Raw genomic sequence first — 19,768 nt, 5'->3', positions numbered from 1 at the left:
CATTTCTACTACCATAACTGTACACACTAATGCCCTGTCTTCAGCAATTACGTGTAGCAGATATTATAAAACAAAATATACATATAATGTCAATCTCAGTAGACAAGACAAAAAAAATACATGTATAATAAATCTTCACTTTATGACAAATTCTTTTGAGTTTTTTCTCAGAGTAGTAAAATAAACAATAATTTTAACTGTTGCCAAGTCTCACAAAAAAAAATGCCTGTACAAATTTAATCCCATAAAGCCCATCATCAAATAAAAATAAATCTATACATAAACACAAAAATAACTAAGAGTGCACATGCTGAAATGTTTGGTCTGCTAAACTGATTTAAGGATGATCGGAATTAGCTCCTATGTATCAAAATAACAAGATTTTATTAAAAGACTATAAACTGATAGAATATAAATAACGGATCTTGAAAAGCATAAAAAATGAAATGTCTTTGTCCTTGTTTAGAGAAATAACCAATAGGACATTTGTAGGGAAATTTAAGATTTTTCATGCATTTAACATTGTGAACCTTTTCTTAAAAACAAATTAAAAAATAACAAGGATTGTATAAGATTTTCAAAAATGGCTTTTAAAACCAAATGTAATAAAATAAATCAAGAAGTGGCACTATATGGATAAAACTAGAGGATTCAAATATCAGACAAAAAGTCAAAACAAGTGTAGCGAAGATCTTTAACTGAATTATATATAAAAAGTTTTGCTTCAAGTAAAATAGAAAATTTAATATTATCAATTATCCATGAAAATAAGGTTAATGTCAAGATCAACCCTGTCAGATAAGAGATGTATTCTTAACAATCATTCTATACACCTACTACAGTTGATCTATTGCTTAAAATACATGAGAAATGGATCTAGCAGGGATAAAACTTGGGAAATTCAAGTTGGTAGCACAGACAAAATTGTTCCTAATTGCGTTTGTATTTTGAACCAAATTTTATCAAAATTTAAGTAGCCCAGCACAAAATCTAGGGCCATAGTCATATTAACTCACTTAATCACTGATTCCTGAAATGTGGTAAAGGTCAAGTTAACCTAGTCTGACAGACACATATATTAAGCAATTAATTTATTACCAAATAGCTGTCCTATTACCAATTTTAACTCAGAATTTTTAAATTGTCATTAAACCATGAAAATGAGGTCAAGTTCACATGTACCAAATATGGATTATCCAGCTCGAAAAACCTTCTAAAATATGAAGCTTTATTCAAAGAGATTTTCTTGTTGCTTCCAGGTTTACAATATTGTTTAAATAAACAGTAAATGTATTCATAATTATATCTTAGGAATTTTATTTCCTTCTCAGACAAAATTACAAAATTTCATATTAAAATATGCAACCAACAAATAATAAAAAAACAGTCTAACCTACCCTATGTCAGCGATAAAAAAGACAAGTTTATTAACCTCAGGTGAGCCAATATTTATTTTTATTTATATTTGTCCTGTAAAATAATTTTCAATATTAACCATTATCAACGGTTTTGAGTTTTTGAATCATATTGCTGACTTTCTTCTTGATGTTATCACGCTTTCTTTTGTGGATAAGACCACCATTTTTTTTACTAATTGAAATTTTTTTTTCAATTTCAGCTTGTTTTGGACATTTCAGTTTTTTAAGATTAACTGAAAACAGGTCTTCTAGTTCCTGGACATCATCCTCTGACCATTTTTGGCGTTGAACTTTGTCTTTTCTAGATTTCTTTTTATCTGAAAGTATGAATATGAATTCCATAAAAGTATTACTTTAACATTCAATTGACTATCACCCGATTTGTTTTCTATGTAGAGCATGAAACAGTTAAGAGAACCAAATACGTTCACAAGTTATATAAGCATCTATAAAAACTGGGCTACAAAATTTTCCTTATATTTGAAAAGACAAACAAAAATCAATAGGCTTTTTAAGTTAATAGGAAATTTTAATTTGGAGATATATTATATAATTTAACTTTTGGTTTAAACATATTGTGAGCTTTTGATTGCTTAATTTTCTAACCCCCCAAAAAGGCCATTTGTTTTTCAATATTGATACATTCAAGGGAAATAAGATCTTCTCAATTCACCTTTCTAAAACAGTTACACAAAATTAAACTATAGGTTTAACCATAAAGCGTATAATACAGAATTTTCTGACAAACACAATGAATAACATCCTTTGAAATCGGATAACAAATAAGGGTTTTACATAAAATTATCAATCAGTTCATATGAAAACTTTTACATTCATACCAGGTCTATGTTCTTGAATTGGAATGCTGAAATCAGCATCAACTTCATCGTCATGCAATTCTGGAATAAAGTCCTCTGCTATATTATCAATTCCTGTGTTTGGTGTATCTATATCTGCATCATCTTCACTTACTGCTGATATGTCTTTTTTTTGCGGTACAATATCTGCAGAAAAAAAAGTTTCATTATTATCATTTCCATTGGTACAGCATTGATATGACATTACAGCTTTTCAAAATTGATGGCCAAAATATTGGGTGTAATGAACACATACTTGCTCACATTTTGACAGAATTGATGTACTGACCATTTTACATAAATGTCACAAATTTTTTGAGATTGGCACTTTTCAATCTTAAAAGATCAGATAATATACATATAGATTCTACCACTGATTCGATATTTATCCATTCATGACATTTAAATTTTCTGTCGAGAGTGGATAAATATTATATTACACAAGATTTGGTGGTGGAATCTGTTTCTCTAATGATTTTTGCAGACAATCTTAATTCTTCTTTTCGAACGACTTGCAAAAAGATGTTTTCTTTCTACGTGAAGTCATGAGGCATGGTCACCTTTTTTCATAACGTCACAATAAGAATTTTAGAGAAAAGCAAGAAAATTTGACGTCATAAACAAATTTAACCAATGAAGAACTGAGATCATAAATGTCATAAGTTTTTTTAGATTGGCACTTTTCAATCTTAAAAGATCAGACCATATACATATAGATTCTACCACTGATTTGATATTTATCCATTCAAGACATTTAAATTTTCTGTCGAGAGTGGATAAATATTATATTACACGAGATTTGGTGGTGGAATCTGTTTCTCTAATGATTTTTGCAGACAATCTTAATTCTTCTTTTCGAACGACTTGCAAAAAGATGTTTTCTTTCTACGTGAAGTCATGAGGCATGGTCACCTTTTTTCATAACGTCACAATAGGAATTTCAGAGAAAAGCAAGAAAATTCATAAGACGTCATAAACAAATTTAACCAATGAAGAACTGAGATCAAACTAACCACACGTTGATTAATTAAATATAATCAACAGGCCAGGATCGATATAAATCAAGTAAGAATTAGAGATGATATATTAAACAAAATTTCAGCAACAAAACATTATTACTTTTTCAAACATAGTTTTTAGAATATACTTCTAAATATCACTTCAAGCCACTGCAAAATTTGAAACCTTTGTAATAACCGTACATGTACTTTTTTTCGTGTGTACTTATTATCACAAACTTGGTATTGCTGATTACTTTATTTCATGGAATTTCCAAAAGTGATTTATATGGTAACTGTATAAATTGTGTACTTATTATCACAAAACTTGGTAACTGTATAAATTCATGTTCGCATGTATCTATTTTCGGGAAAATATACCTACCGCAAAATCTGTGAAAATAAATTCACCGCGAAAATAAGTACAAATACAGTAAATGAGAGGTGAACAATCAAAATAATATTATTTTAATTTTCTTTAACACTAACTCTTGTTTAGAATATCAAAATAGACGGCTAAATTTAGAAACTTATTTTACAGGAGCACCCAAGATTAACGGATAACCCGTTTCTGGGTGAGATTTCTGTTCCTCAATCTTTATTTTTTTATCAGTGTTTTGTGGAACTTTTGGCCTTTTCGTTGTTTTACATTTTTTGCAATTGCTAGGTCAGTTTTTAATCAACTTGTGAGTTTTGAATGACCCATTGGTGTCTTTTGCCCTCTATTTTACAAAATGAATAAAGTTGGTTCACTCTCATTCTTAAAATGAATAAAAGTTATCAATTTCAACGTCACACTATTTGCTGCATTACTGAAATCTTGCCCATATACATATAACGTCCATCTTTAATCTTAAAGACCAGACAAAACCAAGTGTCTACATATACAATCTTAATTTCTAGCACTTGTATCTAATTATAGTAAGAATCAGGAGATGGGTTTCTTTGATGCATTAAAAAGGCCTTGTGTCAGACTTTTCATTATTTTATTTCAAATGATTTACAGCGATACATGAATGTTGATATTCTTATGGAAATTTACTAAATACAGATATATTGACAGTCATTTTGACAGTAGTGAGGGAACTTACTCCCTTTGGTCTACTAAAATTGCATAGAGTTTATCTGAAAATTACCTTGTAGTTGAATATCCTCCAATTTTTTGCCAACAAAATCTTTCACCTTGCCAAAGTCTTGGATTAACAAAAGTTTTGATACATGAACCCTTTCTATTAAATCACTTGTTTGCCTATAATGGACCCTATGGACATCCATAGTATGCCCTAGGTGATCTAGGATCCATTGACGTTGGTTTTCTGTTATGTCCAATGACTGAAACAAAACAGAAATATATTTTAACACACACCTTTACATTTCTCTACAATCATGACAATGCTGACATCAGAATTTGGCCGAAATTTGCCAGTGGCCCTCAACTTAATATTGTCTATTTTAAGGTAGATTCATGGTATACCGTCATCTTAGATTGAACAATCACAGTAAAAAATCGGTCTAGTTATTTGGATTAATCTGCAAATTTGAAGACGGATTTGCAATTTAATGGTTAGACTGTTTAAAAATATAAAGAAAACTTGGCAATTTATTGTATAATCCAAAATATTTAAACAAATATAATTTTTCTTGCTTTTAGAATCATTTTTTTCAAACAAGCCATTTAAGGGAAGATAACTCTTTTAGTAAAAAATTTATATTGGACAGATAGGGAATTTTTTTCTTTTTACTTGTAGCAAGAAAACAAGTTCGGTGACACCATTTTTTCTTTTTATTTTCTTAAAACATATTACAAAACCTATCTTTTCACAATTTTTTTCAAAATTCTATCTCGTAGATTTTTTTTTATGCACACAAATGTGTTTTCCCATGAACAATCTAACCAAATTTCGGTAATTTACAACGACTTATAGCTTGAAAAATAGCACGGTGACCCCTCCTTTTTATTATATATTTGAAAAGAGCATATAAAAATCTTCATTCTGGCTAAGTATAAGAAAATTCTGTCTCAAAAAATATTTACTTATGATCTACCTTAAACTAATATTGTTTGCATTATTAGTGTCCAAGCACAATTTTTCCACTTAGCAAGTTTTCTTTATACATTTAAGATCTTGTGGCAGTATTTTTGCCACATTTACATTTTGTTTTTGATGAGGTATTGATGGAGAGAAGAATTGAAACTTAAATTTTAATCTTTCAAAGAATTGGCCAAATATAGTATAAAAGGTATCTAAAATATTATCATAAATAAGCTAAGATTACAACTTAAATTAAAATAGGATTCAAACATTTTAAAGAAAATTATTAAAATAAGATTTGGTTCTGTTTTCATGGTTTTGTCAATATAAGCTTAAAATGTATTATTAGTTGGCAAGTCGCTAATTCAACTCATTTAAATCATATTTGTGCAACCTTAAAATTAACCCCTGTTTACACATGTGCTAAACGTGTTCAGTTATTAAAAAGAAAAGAATTGTCAACATTTAAAAAGTGAAACAAGGGTGCTGCCATTAAAAACCATTTCATCAACTGATTTGACCCATAAAAATGTATTAGTATACATGTAAAACATTGATTTACAACTTTTAATCTATCACACCTAGAAAATCGGTATTACACATTAGTATGTGCTTGTCTGTTTATTTGTATTTACATTTATATCAGGTGGTAAGATTGTCGGCAGTCATGCATTGCTATTTTTTGTTTTTGGACTTTACATAATTTGGATATATTTCTAGCATGTTATAAATCAAATATGAGAATTTTAGTCAAATTGGTGATCATTGTTAAAATTTTTATGATGTGTGCAAATTTTATGAAACTAGGCAAGTAACCATGATATACTACTTGTCCGAAACTTAAAACCACATGTCAAAAATTTGTTCTTGCTTAAGAAAGGAGCATGGTCGAAAAGGTCACACTATGACCCCTATTTCTGAAGTTTCCATCCAATTCCAAGAAAAACATGCAAATTTTAAAATTTGTTATTTTCAAATCAGTAAGAAAAAGCGGGGGAAAAAATCAAACTAGTTCAGTTTTGCATCGATATATCCATCAAAATGAAAAACTTTCCATTTTAGAATAATAAACTTTTTATTTAGGGCCAAAGAGGGCCATTAAACATACAATCATTCAAATACAATTCCAAATATAATGAAATGTAGCTGATTTCTGAAAGTGTTGCTCCATGGACTGTGCTCTTTTATTTTTTTACCCAAAAAAACTTAAAAAAACATGGAAAAGGATGATAAATAAATATATTAGGTTTAAAGTTTATTTATACAGTTACAGTATGTGGCCAAAAGTTTCGTCACTTGTTATTTTGCACTATATATTCATACAAAACTACAATTTTTCAAAAAAATATTGTTGGGTCATTTGCGGTCGGATTTTAATAAACTTGGCACCAAAAGAAGCGGAACTGCACATGCATATTTGTTTATTTAGTTATAATTTTGTTAACAAACTTGCTATATATTACCTAAATAAAATTATTAAAAAATATAACACATGTTCATATCAAGAGAAAAGAAATGCAATTAACAGCAATATCATTACCAAATAACTTTTTGTGCCAAGTTCATTAAAATCTAACAATGAATGCCTTCAAAATATTTTTTTGAAAAAATGCGTTTTTATATATATAGATAAGATAAGATAAGATATTTTTATTTCCAATTATGGGCCCCAAAGGGCATAAACATTACAACATCAATAATTTTTTCATAATACAATACAAACAATGAGATAAAAAAAAAAAAAGTTAAACGAGAACTATTTAAGTTCTTAAAGAATACGTAGATAAAGAATCTATAGTATGTTGGTTTTTTTTAATACTAATGCATTTTATTACAAGTGTGGTTGATATAGATAACAAACAAGCAGCCCAAAAAGAAAAAAAAAAGATATGAAATATATAGCAAAAAAGAAAAGTGACGAATACTTTTGGCCACATACTGTATTTTTTATTTTCCCTAATTTCATTTTTGTTCAATGTTTTAAAATTGATGAGATTAAGGTAAACTAAAATATATATTGTGTCCTGGATAGTTTTCTTACAACAGCTACTAAGGTCTTATCCGACTGATTCAACTGAATAAATAATCTGATTGGCAAATATTTTTTAAATGTCTATAGTTAGAAAGGGAAAATACTTAAAGTGTGTAAATTTGTTAATAATGTCAGGGCTGATTGACATGATTTATTTATAAAAAGAGAATTTACTGAAATCAGATCTTTATATTTTAACTTTTATTTTTACATGCCCATCAGACAAGTACACTGAAGCTTTTACTCGCCAGATGATGATATTTGCTAGTCCCGAGCAATTGGACAGCCCTTAATGTCAAACCCTGCATTCATCCAGGGTTTTAATTGGCTGTCCCAATTTGGAAAAAAGCTTAATTGTGTGGATGGAAACATATGAGTTTGACTACTACCATCTTGTTTATTATTTTTTTTAAAGTTTCCTTTGTCCCTGATCAGACAGCTCAGATTTTATCTTGATCTAGTCACATGTTATGATTCTGACATAAAATCAATAATTAGCTGATAGCATTATTTGGGCGTATTGCTTTTGCGCCAATTCTTAAGAGTCGTAGTATTTCATTTGCGCCACAATGTTGTATTTCATTTGCGCCAAAATATAAATATTTCTTTTGCGCCAATTTACAGGGAAATTATTTGAAAAAGTTAAAATTACAGGCATGACAGGTAAATTATAAAATGAAAATTGAAATATAAATTGAATTTTGAATGTGAGGCTCATATCTTTTTTTTTTTAAATAATATCCCCTGGTTAATTATTATGTGAGTGTATTTTCATTCTTATACAAAACTAAGTCAGTTTGTTAAATATTTGTGGGATGTTCATATGTTTTATTTGAAAAATGGATATCATACAGTCGAAAAGGAAGAGGAAAAAAATAGTTACTATTATATTTGATGACCACACACAGCTGTCGTTTGGAGATTGGAGAAAGAAATAAAATGCTATCTTTTAGAAAAATATGGAATGTACCTTGGATGCGAATTTTCCCCGTCTAGATTATATAAGGACAGTTGCAAGCCTATTAATTTTGAGCTAGATCAGACCTGTTATTTTTACTTTAAAAAATTGAGTTTTTATTGTGGTTTTAAGCTTTAAAGGAACTGACCATTTTTTATAGTGCTTTGATTAATATGAATAATATTTAACATTTTGCAAACTCCTTTTATCATAATTTAAACCAGTGTTTATTGCCTTGCTTTTTATGAAGATGTTTTAATATTTTGCAAATACGTTTAAAAATATTAATGAAACTGAATTGTGATGAATTAATGCAATACAAATCTTATTCGATTCTACTTAGTCTATGTTTCATATATTTAATATATTACTATTTACCTGTAAAATTGGTGCAAATGAGAGATTTTATTTTGGCGCAAATGAAATGTCAATTGGCGCAAAAGCAAAACACCTCATTATTTAGCTATCAGCAACAATTGACTAATTAATAAGCTGTTGTATTCTATAATGAAATTGTGTGGTAAAATGGTGTCACTTGTCACCTTAGAATATAGCAAAGCACACTCGCCTAATGAAATGGTAGGATTTGATTTGAGTTGTGAAGCATGAATGTTATTCGTGTTCTAAGAAAGGGATTGTCCTATTGTTTAGGTCTATACTAAATTCAAAATAAAAAAAATCTATAAATGGGTTACAACTGCCCGAAGCACATTTGTCAGATTGATAGGATTAAATTTTATGATTGAAATTACTTAAAAATTGAATTGTTAAAAAAACTAAATAATCAATTTTTTTATAATCATGTTTTAATACCTGCATCATTGTTGCCATATACTTCCTCATGTTAGACGTTTTAACAAGGTTTGGCAACTTTAATCCTGCTTCCTTTTTTACAGCACCAATGGCATCATAGCCCCTAAAAACACCTGCATCTGCAAAAAAGCTGTATTCAATAGCAAATAATTCCAATATTAATGGTAACAATTTTTGTTTCATTATTCAATATCAACCAAAATGGTTTTAAATTATCATCCATGGAGATCCCTGAATTGCTTCAAGCTATTCAGTTTAGGAGTTGTCCAAATTTTGCTGGAAGAGTCTGAAAAACAGGACAAAATACCAAAAACTTTTTTTATTAAAAAAAATCTCAAGATATTATATTGTGGGTGGAATAGACAACAATTTTTCAATTTCGTTAATCTATACATATTTTGAAAGGATGGTTTTGATATTGATAATGCAATAAAATATTATTTTTTCAATAATGTAAATATTTCTTACAACTGTGAAATTCTTTTTTTAATGGTTTACTGTGACCTCAACTTGACATTTTCAGGTATTTAATAGCTACATACATGTATATTTATACATGTACATGATCTGTTTGTGTACATGTATTCATTTGGGCAGTATAATGTCCAATTGTTGGTACATTGTATAACAAGGTTTAATGGCTTGATAATTGTTAACTTTAACACCTCTGTGTACCCACTCAGAATTTTATGAATTATGTTGATATTTATAAAATCTGTCAGTTGAACTATTTTCATTATAAATAATTAGTTACTAGTAACATTGATGATTTTATGGATGAAAAATGATTTTCAATTATGTTAACATCACAATTATGACCGAATCACATGCTCATTGGCTTCTAGGATGACTTTTGTGTATTTGATAGTACATGATAAATGATAGACTGTCCCTTATCAATCAGACTTTGCCCAAATTTGAGTAGCAATAACAACAGGAGTAATACAGATGCACATTGTGGATTATCCCTGGTAGTGTTTGTAACTAGGCAATAATTTCCTTTATCGATTTAATTTAAAGACTTTTCATAATGGATTTAAATTTAACCATTCAGTTAATCCTTTCTACTTTCCAGACGCAAATGTTGAAAAACGGTAAAGAAAAAAAATATCTTACAAGACATAAAAAATAAATATATATTTCGGCTTACTAAAAATATTTCCATAATGTTTAATATAAGTCCCAAACATTATTGCTCAGTTGTTATGTGCCATCCTCGGGATTGTCCATTTCTTTACACTACTTTGCGTAAATTTGCTTGACAGGACTGTACATAATTATGTATATACACAAATTAGAAACAAACAATTATTAAGCAGGTATTGTTTATTATGAAATAAACAAAATATGCTACTTGGTGCATGATAAATAGTATACTTACTGGAATTAGCAAACAAATATTTCGAAGGAGGTATTCCAACTTTGAGTCTAATAGAGTCATTTGACAGGTATTCCAACACATTTACAGCATCCTTTGGGATAATAACCGGAACCGCCTTGCCACCCTTTATAATAAGAAGACAAGACTTCACCACAAAATAATAAAAAAATTTCCTATTTAATCAAATGGTATTGATCTGATGAGTTAAGCCCTTTTCAACTGATTTTAATAGTTTGTTCTGATATCTTACTGTTACACCACTGTCCCAAGTTGGGAGTCTGTAACTCAGTGGTTGTTATTTGTTGCTGTATATCATATTTGTTTTTCGTTTATTGTTTTGTACATAAATCAAGTTGTTAGTAAAATATTAGTTTTTTTTAATTATTTTACGTTTGTGATTTTGTTCATAGCTTACTTTGCTGTATAGGTTTTCGTTTATTTTTGAAGGCTGTGCAGTGATTGCTTTTTAGTGTTCAACTTCAACGTCATTTGGTCTCTGGTGGAGAGTTGTCTCATTAGCAATCATACCAATGTATCTTCTTATTTTTATATATGATTAATTTTGTTTTAACAGCATACCTTCCCTCGAATCATTACCACCTCCTGCGTGTTAAGAAGCTCCTTTTCAAACTCTGTGAGCTCATGGCTCATTTGCAAAGCCACTTCATCTGGGGTACTTTTTCTCCTCCTGTAATCCGATAAACTGAAATTTAAGAACAATTTCTATTAGCTGGATATTCAGTTGTATAAAGTTACCAACTAGGCATTTGTAAGTTTTAAGACCTATTAGGCTATAACATTGTACATGTTGTAAGCAGGAAATATTTGGAAGAAAGTTATATATTTCATAGATAGTCCAGGCTATGAAAACCTTAAAATATTTATATTAGTTTCTACCTATCTACCAAAAATTAAGGGGACAAGCCCAAACATCAGGGATTGAAACATTTAAACTCCAGCTATTTTTTCTACTCTGAATGGTAGTGACAGAAATTTGATAATGAAATCATAAAATAATTTTACTAAATGAAGTCCCAGTAGACAATGGTAGAGTATTAAGAAAATCCATACATTTACAATAGAACAGGAATGCACAGGCTAAAATGTCTCGCCTTTTTTACTTATCATTGAATTTATATTGAAAGTCTGTAACATGAAGGTTTTACAACAAGTATCACATAAACATAACATTATCATTAACTAAATATAGTTGACCTTTAACTTATAGTACTTGAAAAAACTGAACGAAACACAAAAACTTAACATTGACCATGTTGACCAATGTACAATGAAAATGAGGTCAAGGTCAGATAATACCTGCCAGACAGACATGTATACATGTACCTTACAATCATTCCATATACCAAATATAGTTGACCTACTGCTGAAAAACAGATCAAAATACAAAAACTTAACATTGACCAATGAACCATAAAAATGAGGTCAAGGTCTGATGGAACCTGCCAGACAGACATGTTATTAGATTACAGTCATTCCAAACACCGCATATAGAATAAGTTATCCTACTGTTTATAGTATTTGAGAAATGGACCTAATTATGTAACTTTAACCTTGATCACTGATCCATGAAATTAGGTGGAGGTCAGAAGAATCATGTGTGAAGGAAATGTAGACGTTGCAAAGAACTCATACACCAAATATTACTCATAAAAAGTGAGAAATTCCCATTACAAAATTTTTTTTTGTTCAAGCAGTTGCTGAACCATGAAAATGAGGTCAAGGACTTTGCAAATATTACAGGCCAAAACTTTGTAACATAAGGTATCTGCAGACAAGATATGAAGCATCCAGGTCTTCTACCTTCTGTAATATGCTTTATATAAATACATGTAGTTTACGCCACCACTTGATAGTTATACCTGTCTTGCATACTGTGTCGGGGGCAAGGCAAAAATGATGAATTATTTCTATTTAGATTGTCTAATCAAAAAATTTATGCCTACCTTCTAGGAGCACCCTAGGTTTTGTTGTATTTTTTCTGATGTTTAAAGTGCTTGTCATACATGTGTCATAGGTTACTGTCTGTTGAATTGTTTTACTTTAATAACTTTTTTTATAAAATAAATCAGGCCATTTTCTTTTTAGAATTGATCAACATTTTGTGTTCATATGGATTTTTGGCAGACTACAAGGTACATGTGCATAGGTTAGTTTAACTCATTGTTGAAGGTCATATGGTTATAAATATAATCTGTTGTTGTTTTCATCCATATGCCATTTGGTCTTTATTGGATAGTCGTCTCACATTGGCAATAAACCACAGCTCCTTATCTTATTTATTTCTATGGTTACAGCTGTTCAAGAAATAGATTTTACGGAGAGGAGGGAGCTAGATGGCACTTTTTATTATTTAACCCTGTAATGCATTTAATTTTTATTTCATTATTTCCTATAACTGTCCTATTCCTATTTTACCAGGCTATCTTTCTAAAATAATTGGACTGATCAAATTTTATAAGAAAAGCCTTTGAACAGACCCCTTCCCATTTTACAACCAATTTTGGAATAGTCTGAACTATATTATATACTCACTTTAAAGCTTGAACTTCATGACATCTTCTTCTATTATACAATGTAATCCTAGCTAAAGCAAGAACAGCAGCCTTTCTAAATATCTTGTATGCAACATCCTGCAAGTCCAATTTATTAAGCTCTTCCACCATAAAAGAAACCATTTTTTGAATGTCTTCAGGTAGAGGAAGTTGCTTAATAATATTAAAATTTCTTTCTGCTAGAACCATTCTTGCTAGTTTTGTCACTTTCAAGCTCCAACTCATATTCACTAGTGTTAAAAAGTTTTCTGCTTGGGATTTCTTTAGATCATCACCTTCCACTAAAGCTTCACCAAGTTTTGCAGAAGCCATACGTTTTATGTCATATCCAAGTTTTATTGCATTGCTTGGGCTATTCAAATCTTCTTCATCATTTACAACTTGTTTACTACAAATCAATGCAGCTTTGGCAAAATATTCATAATATTTTGCTTCTATGAACTGCTCCATTGAATGTTCCTTCAAACCTGTGATGCTTCTTAAAGAAGTCAGAAGCTTGGCTGCCAATCTCATCACAGAAGATGTATAGTATTTCCTCATTATACGATTGCCCATGTTAGACAGCATCCATTGATTTCCTAATGATATAATTAGTTTGTCATTTTTTGCAACCTTTGAGACTTCATCTATGGTCATTATACTAAAGACCTCTCTGACTAAAGCAGGACTAGCCTCATCTGAAATTCTTCTAGATATTATCTGAGACTGGGTTACCAAACTAGCCTTACTTTGTTTCGTTCTAGTAGAATTACCAAGACAATTTGATTGATGCCTTTGAAAATTTGAAATCAAAAACCACCCAAGACATGATGGACACGCTCCATACTTTTCAATGTCAAAAGATTCGGACGTTAAAATTCTACGGGCCAATATGATTTCTCCGGTTTTACTTTGATTGACTTTCATGTTATGTTGATGACATCCTTTTAATCTCAACAGATCAATCATTCTTTTTCTATCTTTCATAATTTTCTTTTTTTCCTCAGAACTACTGTTTGAAATATCTAGTTTTATAATTTCTTTAACTTCTTGTTCTTCCATATGTTTAGTAGACAATATATGGTGGGAAAAATTAGTCTGCATTATGCCACAAAATGGACAGGGGTGGTGGGAATTATATACCCTGTCTGTTTTCTTCATTTTACCCATTTTAGTAAATTCATTTTTTTTCACACCAGTGATATAAAGTTCCTTGTGTTTAACATCTCTTATGATATCTTCATCTATTAAGTCGTCTTCAGAATCCTCTGAACTCATTTCAATTTTGCCAACTGAGCACTGCAGCTTTGGGAGCACAGGATATTGTTCACTTGTCTCACTGTTGTTATCACTGTTGTTATCAATCTCACATGTCTCATTACTGACTTTCGTTCTTTTGATATCTTCAGCTGGAGGATCATCAACTTCCATATCAGAATCTGTGTACCTTCAAAACAAATTAAGTGTTATAAAAAAAAAATGTGAATATAAATTTCGTACAATACTGGACTTTTAAAATTTTGTCACTCAAAATACAGACTGGAATATACTATTTCGCAAGAATTTTTCATATGACTGGTTGAATGGCCTTTTAATAATAATTTACTCAAATCAAACATGTTTAAATCCCTTATCTATCCTGTGTGCCATCATGGTCATATATATATATGTGAAATTTCCAGGCTTATGGTGTAAAATGTCGTAATCAGAAAAATATCAATGTTAAGTTTCGTCGCGTGATCTGGCACCAGTTAATGAATGTACAATTCTTTCATGCGGTAAATGCTTTTTTTTAAACTTTAATAGTAAATTTGATTATATTGAGATATATACAAATATTATCAAGTCAGGGATTTCGTTTATACCATAAATTACTAAAACTTTTACTAAATTCTTTCATAGATACAAAAATTTGATTAGTAAATTTGGTTGTACCTGTAGAAAACTAACTAAAAACTTTTTAATTTAAGTATTTAGTATTGCGATAAATTTTCACTTCCGCCATCTTACTCTGAACAACAAAATCATTATATGACTTCCACAGATATATAGACAATACATTTTCACCTCTAAATCTGTACTCCCAACAACAAAATTATTATATTTTAATTTAAGCTTGTTGGAGGTGGTTCATACATGTTTTTTCATTTCTCTTTTTTTATATAGATGAGACCATTGGTTTTCCTGTTTGAATTGTTTTACACTGGTCATTTTGGGGCCCTTCATAGCTTGCTCTTCGGTGCGAGCCAAGGATCCATGTTGAAGGTTGTACTTTGACCTATAATTGTTAACTTAAAATACACTGTTACTTGGATGGAAAGTTGTCTCATTGGCACTCATACCACATCTTCTTATTTATATGAAAAAAGTAGATTTTTTGCGTAAAAATTAATAATTTATGATAAAATAAAGTTTAGAATCAAATTCTTATTTACACCATTTATCTTTTAGATTTCTTTGCATTGATCTGAATTAGAAATAATTCACAAAAAGGCCTAAAAACATTGTGGTAATTTTTCCATGCCTTGGTTTCCAGATCGCTAAAGGGGTTAACTGATCCGAAAAATAAAGATAATTTAAAGTGTTTCACTGCCTTGTTGTTTAGATCCACAAAAAAAATCGTTTGACATTTAAATTCGTTCACACATGTGTATATATTTATGCATAATGTACCTAATTCTCTTCCATCTTCTCTTTTTACATTTTTTCCCATCTTCTACATCCATGACATCATGTCCAATGATTTCCTACAAAGCAGAGTCTGTAAATAAGATGTCCAAAAAAAATGGTCATCAAACTGATATGTACTGGTAGTAATGCAACTTGATAGAAAACATCATTGATCTATCACAAAAAGTTCATATTAAACCGACTTGAAATTTTAATCAAAGACATTACAGATTAAAACTTGTGCTTTCCTGCAAGTTCTAGGAAATATCAAAATTTGAAAGAATGACAAAGTTTCTATGTCTGGATGAATGAGAAAAGTCCACAAACAAGTCAATCACGTCAATACACGATGGTAATAGAAGGGAGCACCATTACAATATGTGTATAATTTTGTATAAATTTTAAGGGATTTAAGTTGAAAAAACTTAGTTTACACAAAATCTTGAATGTCTATGTTTACAGTCTTGAAAAAAGGAGGGGAGGGATCCTGTTATAGTTCCAAAAGCATGATAATGACAGGTGCACAATTCCAATATATGTACAATATTTTTGAAATATAAGGATAAAGGTGGAAAATTAATGATGGGAAGTTTACTGTATGGCTTATAACTCAAGTTTGTTTAATTTCATACTTGTAGTCATTAAGTTTCATTAGAGGAACCATAACTGCATAAACATTTTTGATCTTATATTTTACCTGTATCTCATCCTTTGCAAAAGTTTCTGTTTCTATCACAGCTTCTGCCTCATAAACCACTTCATGATTATCATCTGTTGGTCCTTTCGTTTCACCTTTAAACATTGATATTGGTTTGATTTCTGTAAACTTAAAAATACCATGTTCTTGTTCCTCAATAAAAACAACAGTAGAAGAAGGAGTATCAGATTCTTCATCTTCTGTCTGCTTTGTCAACTGCTGGACTAAATTTTGCATTTCTCCAAGAGAAAAGGTATATACATTTCCCCCTTTAGGAAGCTCAGTGTTGTGTACAGATCTCTGTTCTTGAATATCCCTAACATGTGTATCTTCTCCAACTGTTATAGGAACCTCAGTGTTGTGTTCAGATCTCTGTTCTTGAATATCCCTAACATGTGTATCTTCTACAACTGTTATAGGAACCTCAGTGTTGTGTACAGATCTCTGTTCTTGAATATCCCTAACATGTGTATCTTCTCCAACTGTTATAGGAAGCTCAGTGTTGTGTTCAGATCTCTGTTCTTGAATATCCCTAACATGTGTATCTTCTACAACTGTTATAGGAACCTCAGTGTTGTGTACAGATCTCTGTTCTTGAATATCCCTAACATGTGTATCTTCTCCAACTGTTATAGGAACCTCAGTGTTGTGTTCAGATCTCTGTTCTTGAATATCCCTAACATGTGTATCTTCTACAACTGTTATAGGAACCTCAGTGTTGTGTACAGATCTCTGTTCTTGAATATCCCTAACATGTGTATCTTCTCCAACTGTTATAGGAACCTCAGTGTTGTGTTCAGATCTCTGTTCTTGAATATCCCTAACATGTGTATCTTCTCCAACTGTTATAGGAACCTCAGTGTTGTGTTCAGATCTCTGTTCTTGAATATCCCTAACATGTGTATCTTCTCCAACTGTTATAGGAACCTCAGTGTTGTGTACAGATCTCTGTTCTTGAATATCCCTAACATGTGTATCTTCTCCAACTGTTATAGGAACCTCAGTGCTGTGTACAGATCTCTGTTCTTGAATATCCCTAACATGTGTATCTTCTCCAACTGTTATAGGAAGCTCAGTGCTGTGTACAGATCTCTGTTCTTGAATATCCCTAACATGTGTATCTTCTCCACTTGTTATAGGAACCTCAGTGTTGTGTTCAGATCTCTGTTCTTGAATATCCCTAACATGTGTATCTTCTCCAACTGTTATAGGAACCTCAGTGTTGTGTTCAGATCTCTGTTCTTGAATATCCCTAACATGTGTATCTTCTCCAACTGTTATAGGAACCTCAGTGTTGTGTACAGATCTCTGTTCTTGAATATCCCTAACATGTGTATCTTCTCCAACTGTTATAGGAACCTCAGTGTTGTGTACAGATCTCTGTTCTTGAATATCCCTAACATGTGTATCTTCTCCACTTGTTATAGGAAGCTCAGTGTTGTGTACAGATCTCTGTTCTTGAATATCCCTAACATGTGTATCTTCTCCAACTGTTATAGGAACCTCAGTGTTGTGTTCAGATCTCTGTTCTTGAATATCCCTAACATGTGTATCTTCTCCACTTGTTATAGGAACCTCAGTGTTGTGTTCAGATCTCTGTTCTTGAATATCCCTAACATGTGTATCTTCTCCAACTGTTATAGGAACCTCAGTGTTGTGTACAGATCTCTGTTCTTGAATATCCCTAACATGTGTATCTTCTCCACTTGTTATAGGAAGCTCAGTGTTGTGTACAGATCTCTGTTCTTGAATATCCCTAACATGTGTATCTTCTCCAACTGTTATAGGAACCTCAGTGTTGTGTTCAGATCTCTGTTCTTGAATATCCCTAACATGTGTATCTTCTCCAACTGTTATAGGAACCTCAGTGTTGTGTTCAGATCTCTGTTCTTGAATATCCCCAACATGTGTATCTTCTCCAACTGTTATAGGAACCTCAGTGTTGTGTTCAGATCTCTGTTCTTAAATATCCCTAACATGTGTATCTTCTCCACTTGTTATAGGAACCTCAGTGTTGTGTTCAGATCTCTGTTCTTGAATATCCCTAACATGTGTATCTTCTCCAACTGTTATAGGAAGCTCAGTGCTGTGTACAGATCTCTGTTCTTGAATATCCCTAACATGTGTATCTTCTCCAACTGTTATAGGAAGCTCAGTGTTGTGTACAGATCTCTGTTCTTGAATATCCCTAACATGTGTATCTTCTCCAACTGTTATAGGAAGCTCAGTGCTGTGTACAGATCTCTGTTCTTGAATATCCCTAACATGTGTATCTTCTCCAACTGTTATAGGAAGCTCAGTGCTGTGTACAGATCTCTGTTCTTGAATATCCCTAACATGTGTATCTTCTCCAACTGTTATAGGAACCTCAGTGTTGTGTACAGATCTCTGTTCTTGAATATCCCTAACATGTGTATCTTCTCCAACTGTTATAGGAAGCTCAGTGCTGTGTACAGATCTCTGTTCTTGAATATCCCTAACATGTGTATCTTCTCCAACTGTTATAGGAAGCTCAGTGCTGTGTACAGATCTCTGTTCTTGAATATCCCTAACATGTGTATCTTCTCCAACTGTTATAGGAACCTCAGTGTTGTGTACAGATCTCTGTTCTTGAATATCCCTAACATGTGTATCTTCTCCAACTGTTATAGGAAGCTCAGTGCTAATTTCATGTTTTTTATTGCAGGCCCAATTTATATCTGTGATAAAATCAAAAGTGCTTTTTGGTCTTTTTTTCAATGCACCTGCAAAAGAAAGCAATGTATATGACATGTTTATAAATACGAAGATGTTGTATGAGTGCCAATGAGAAAACTCTATGTATGAAAAGTTAACAATTATAGGTTAAAGTACAGCCTTCAATACGGAGTCTAGGCTCAAACCAAACAGCCCCTAAATGACTAGTTTAAACAATTCAAACATGAAAAACATTGAAAATATCTACTCTTCCCATGAAATTTTTTCACAATAATAAGTATTATAGTATTGAAACTATTTTGTATACTCTCTTTTACAAGAGTGGAGACATTGAAATGTGTCGCCTGTTCTTGTGTTCATAATAGAATAGAATAATAGAATAAAACAGCTTGGACTAGGCCATATCTTGGCACTCCCATTTCATCAATTGACTTGGTCAGATTAGGTGAGCGGTTGTCTGTAACGCCCACTTATCACGTTGTAGACTTTTAACTGGGGGTCGCCAAAGGTTTTAACGCCTAAATCAAATAGTTGATTATAATTCGAAAACTAGTACAGGAATAAACCTTGTTGTTTGATTTATATTTGGTACTATAGTCCCAGTTTATATTGAATAATTAAACATTCTCTAATTGGGGCTTTAGTTATATTTCGAAAAACAT

General features: G+C 31.1%; 2 protein-coding genes across 2 annotated transcripts; both read right to left on the bottom strand.

Annotated features, from left to right (window-relative positions):
• Nucleotides 1-1,436: 1,436 nt before the first annotated feature.
• On the bottom strand, nt 1,437-18,260 carry LOC139495431 (uncharacterized). The gene is made up of 9 exons (XM_071283719.1): nt 16,410-18,260; nt 15,716-15,789; nt 13,044-14,489; nt 11,070-11,193; nt 10,491-10,614; nt 9,110-9,228; nt 4,410-4,605; nt 2,258-2,422; nt 1,437-1,735 (listed from the first exon to the last, which is right to left on the bottom strand). The coding sequence occupies exons 1-9, from the start codon at nt 16,644-16,646 to the stop codon at nt 1,491-1,493; spliced, it is 2,730 nt and encodes a 909-aa protein (XP_071139820.1). The 5' UTR covers nt 16,647-18,260; the 3' UTR covers nt 1,437-1,490.
• LOC139494121 (repetin-like) lies at nt 16,690-19,181 on the bottom strand. The gene is made up of 3 exons (XM_071282296.1): nt 18,459-19,181; nt 16,803-18,365; nt 16,690-16,725 (listed from the first exon to the last, which is right to left on the bottom strand). Exons 1-3 carry the CDS (start codon nt 19,179-19,181, stop codon nt 16,690-16,692), a joined length of 2,322 nt encoding a protein of 773 aa, XP_071138397.1.
• Between the last annotated feature and the right edge of the window lie 587 nt (nt 19,182-19,768).

The sequence above is a fragment of the Mytilus edulis genome, chromosome 11 (genome assembly GCF_963676685.1).
Source record: "Mytilus edulis chromosome 11, xbMytEdul2.2, whole genome shotgun sequence".
NCBI classification, from domain to species: domain Eukaryota; kingdom Metazoa; phylum Mollusca; class Bivalvia; order Mytilida; family Mytilidae; genus Mytilus; species Mytilus edulis.
The sequence above is the reverse complement of the archived record's forward strand: the minus strand, read 5'-3'. Positions and strand labels throughout refer to the sequence as shown.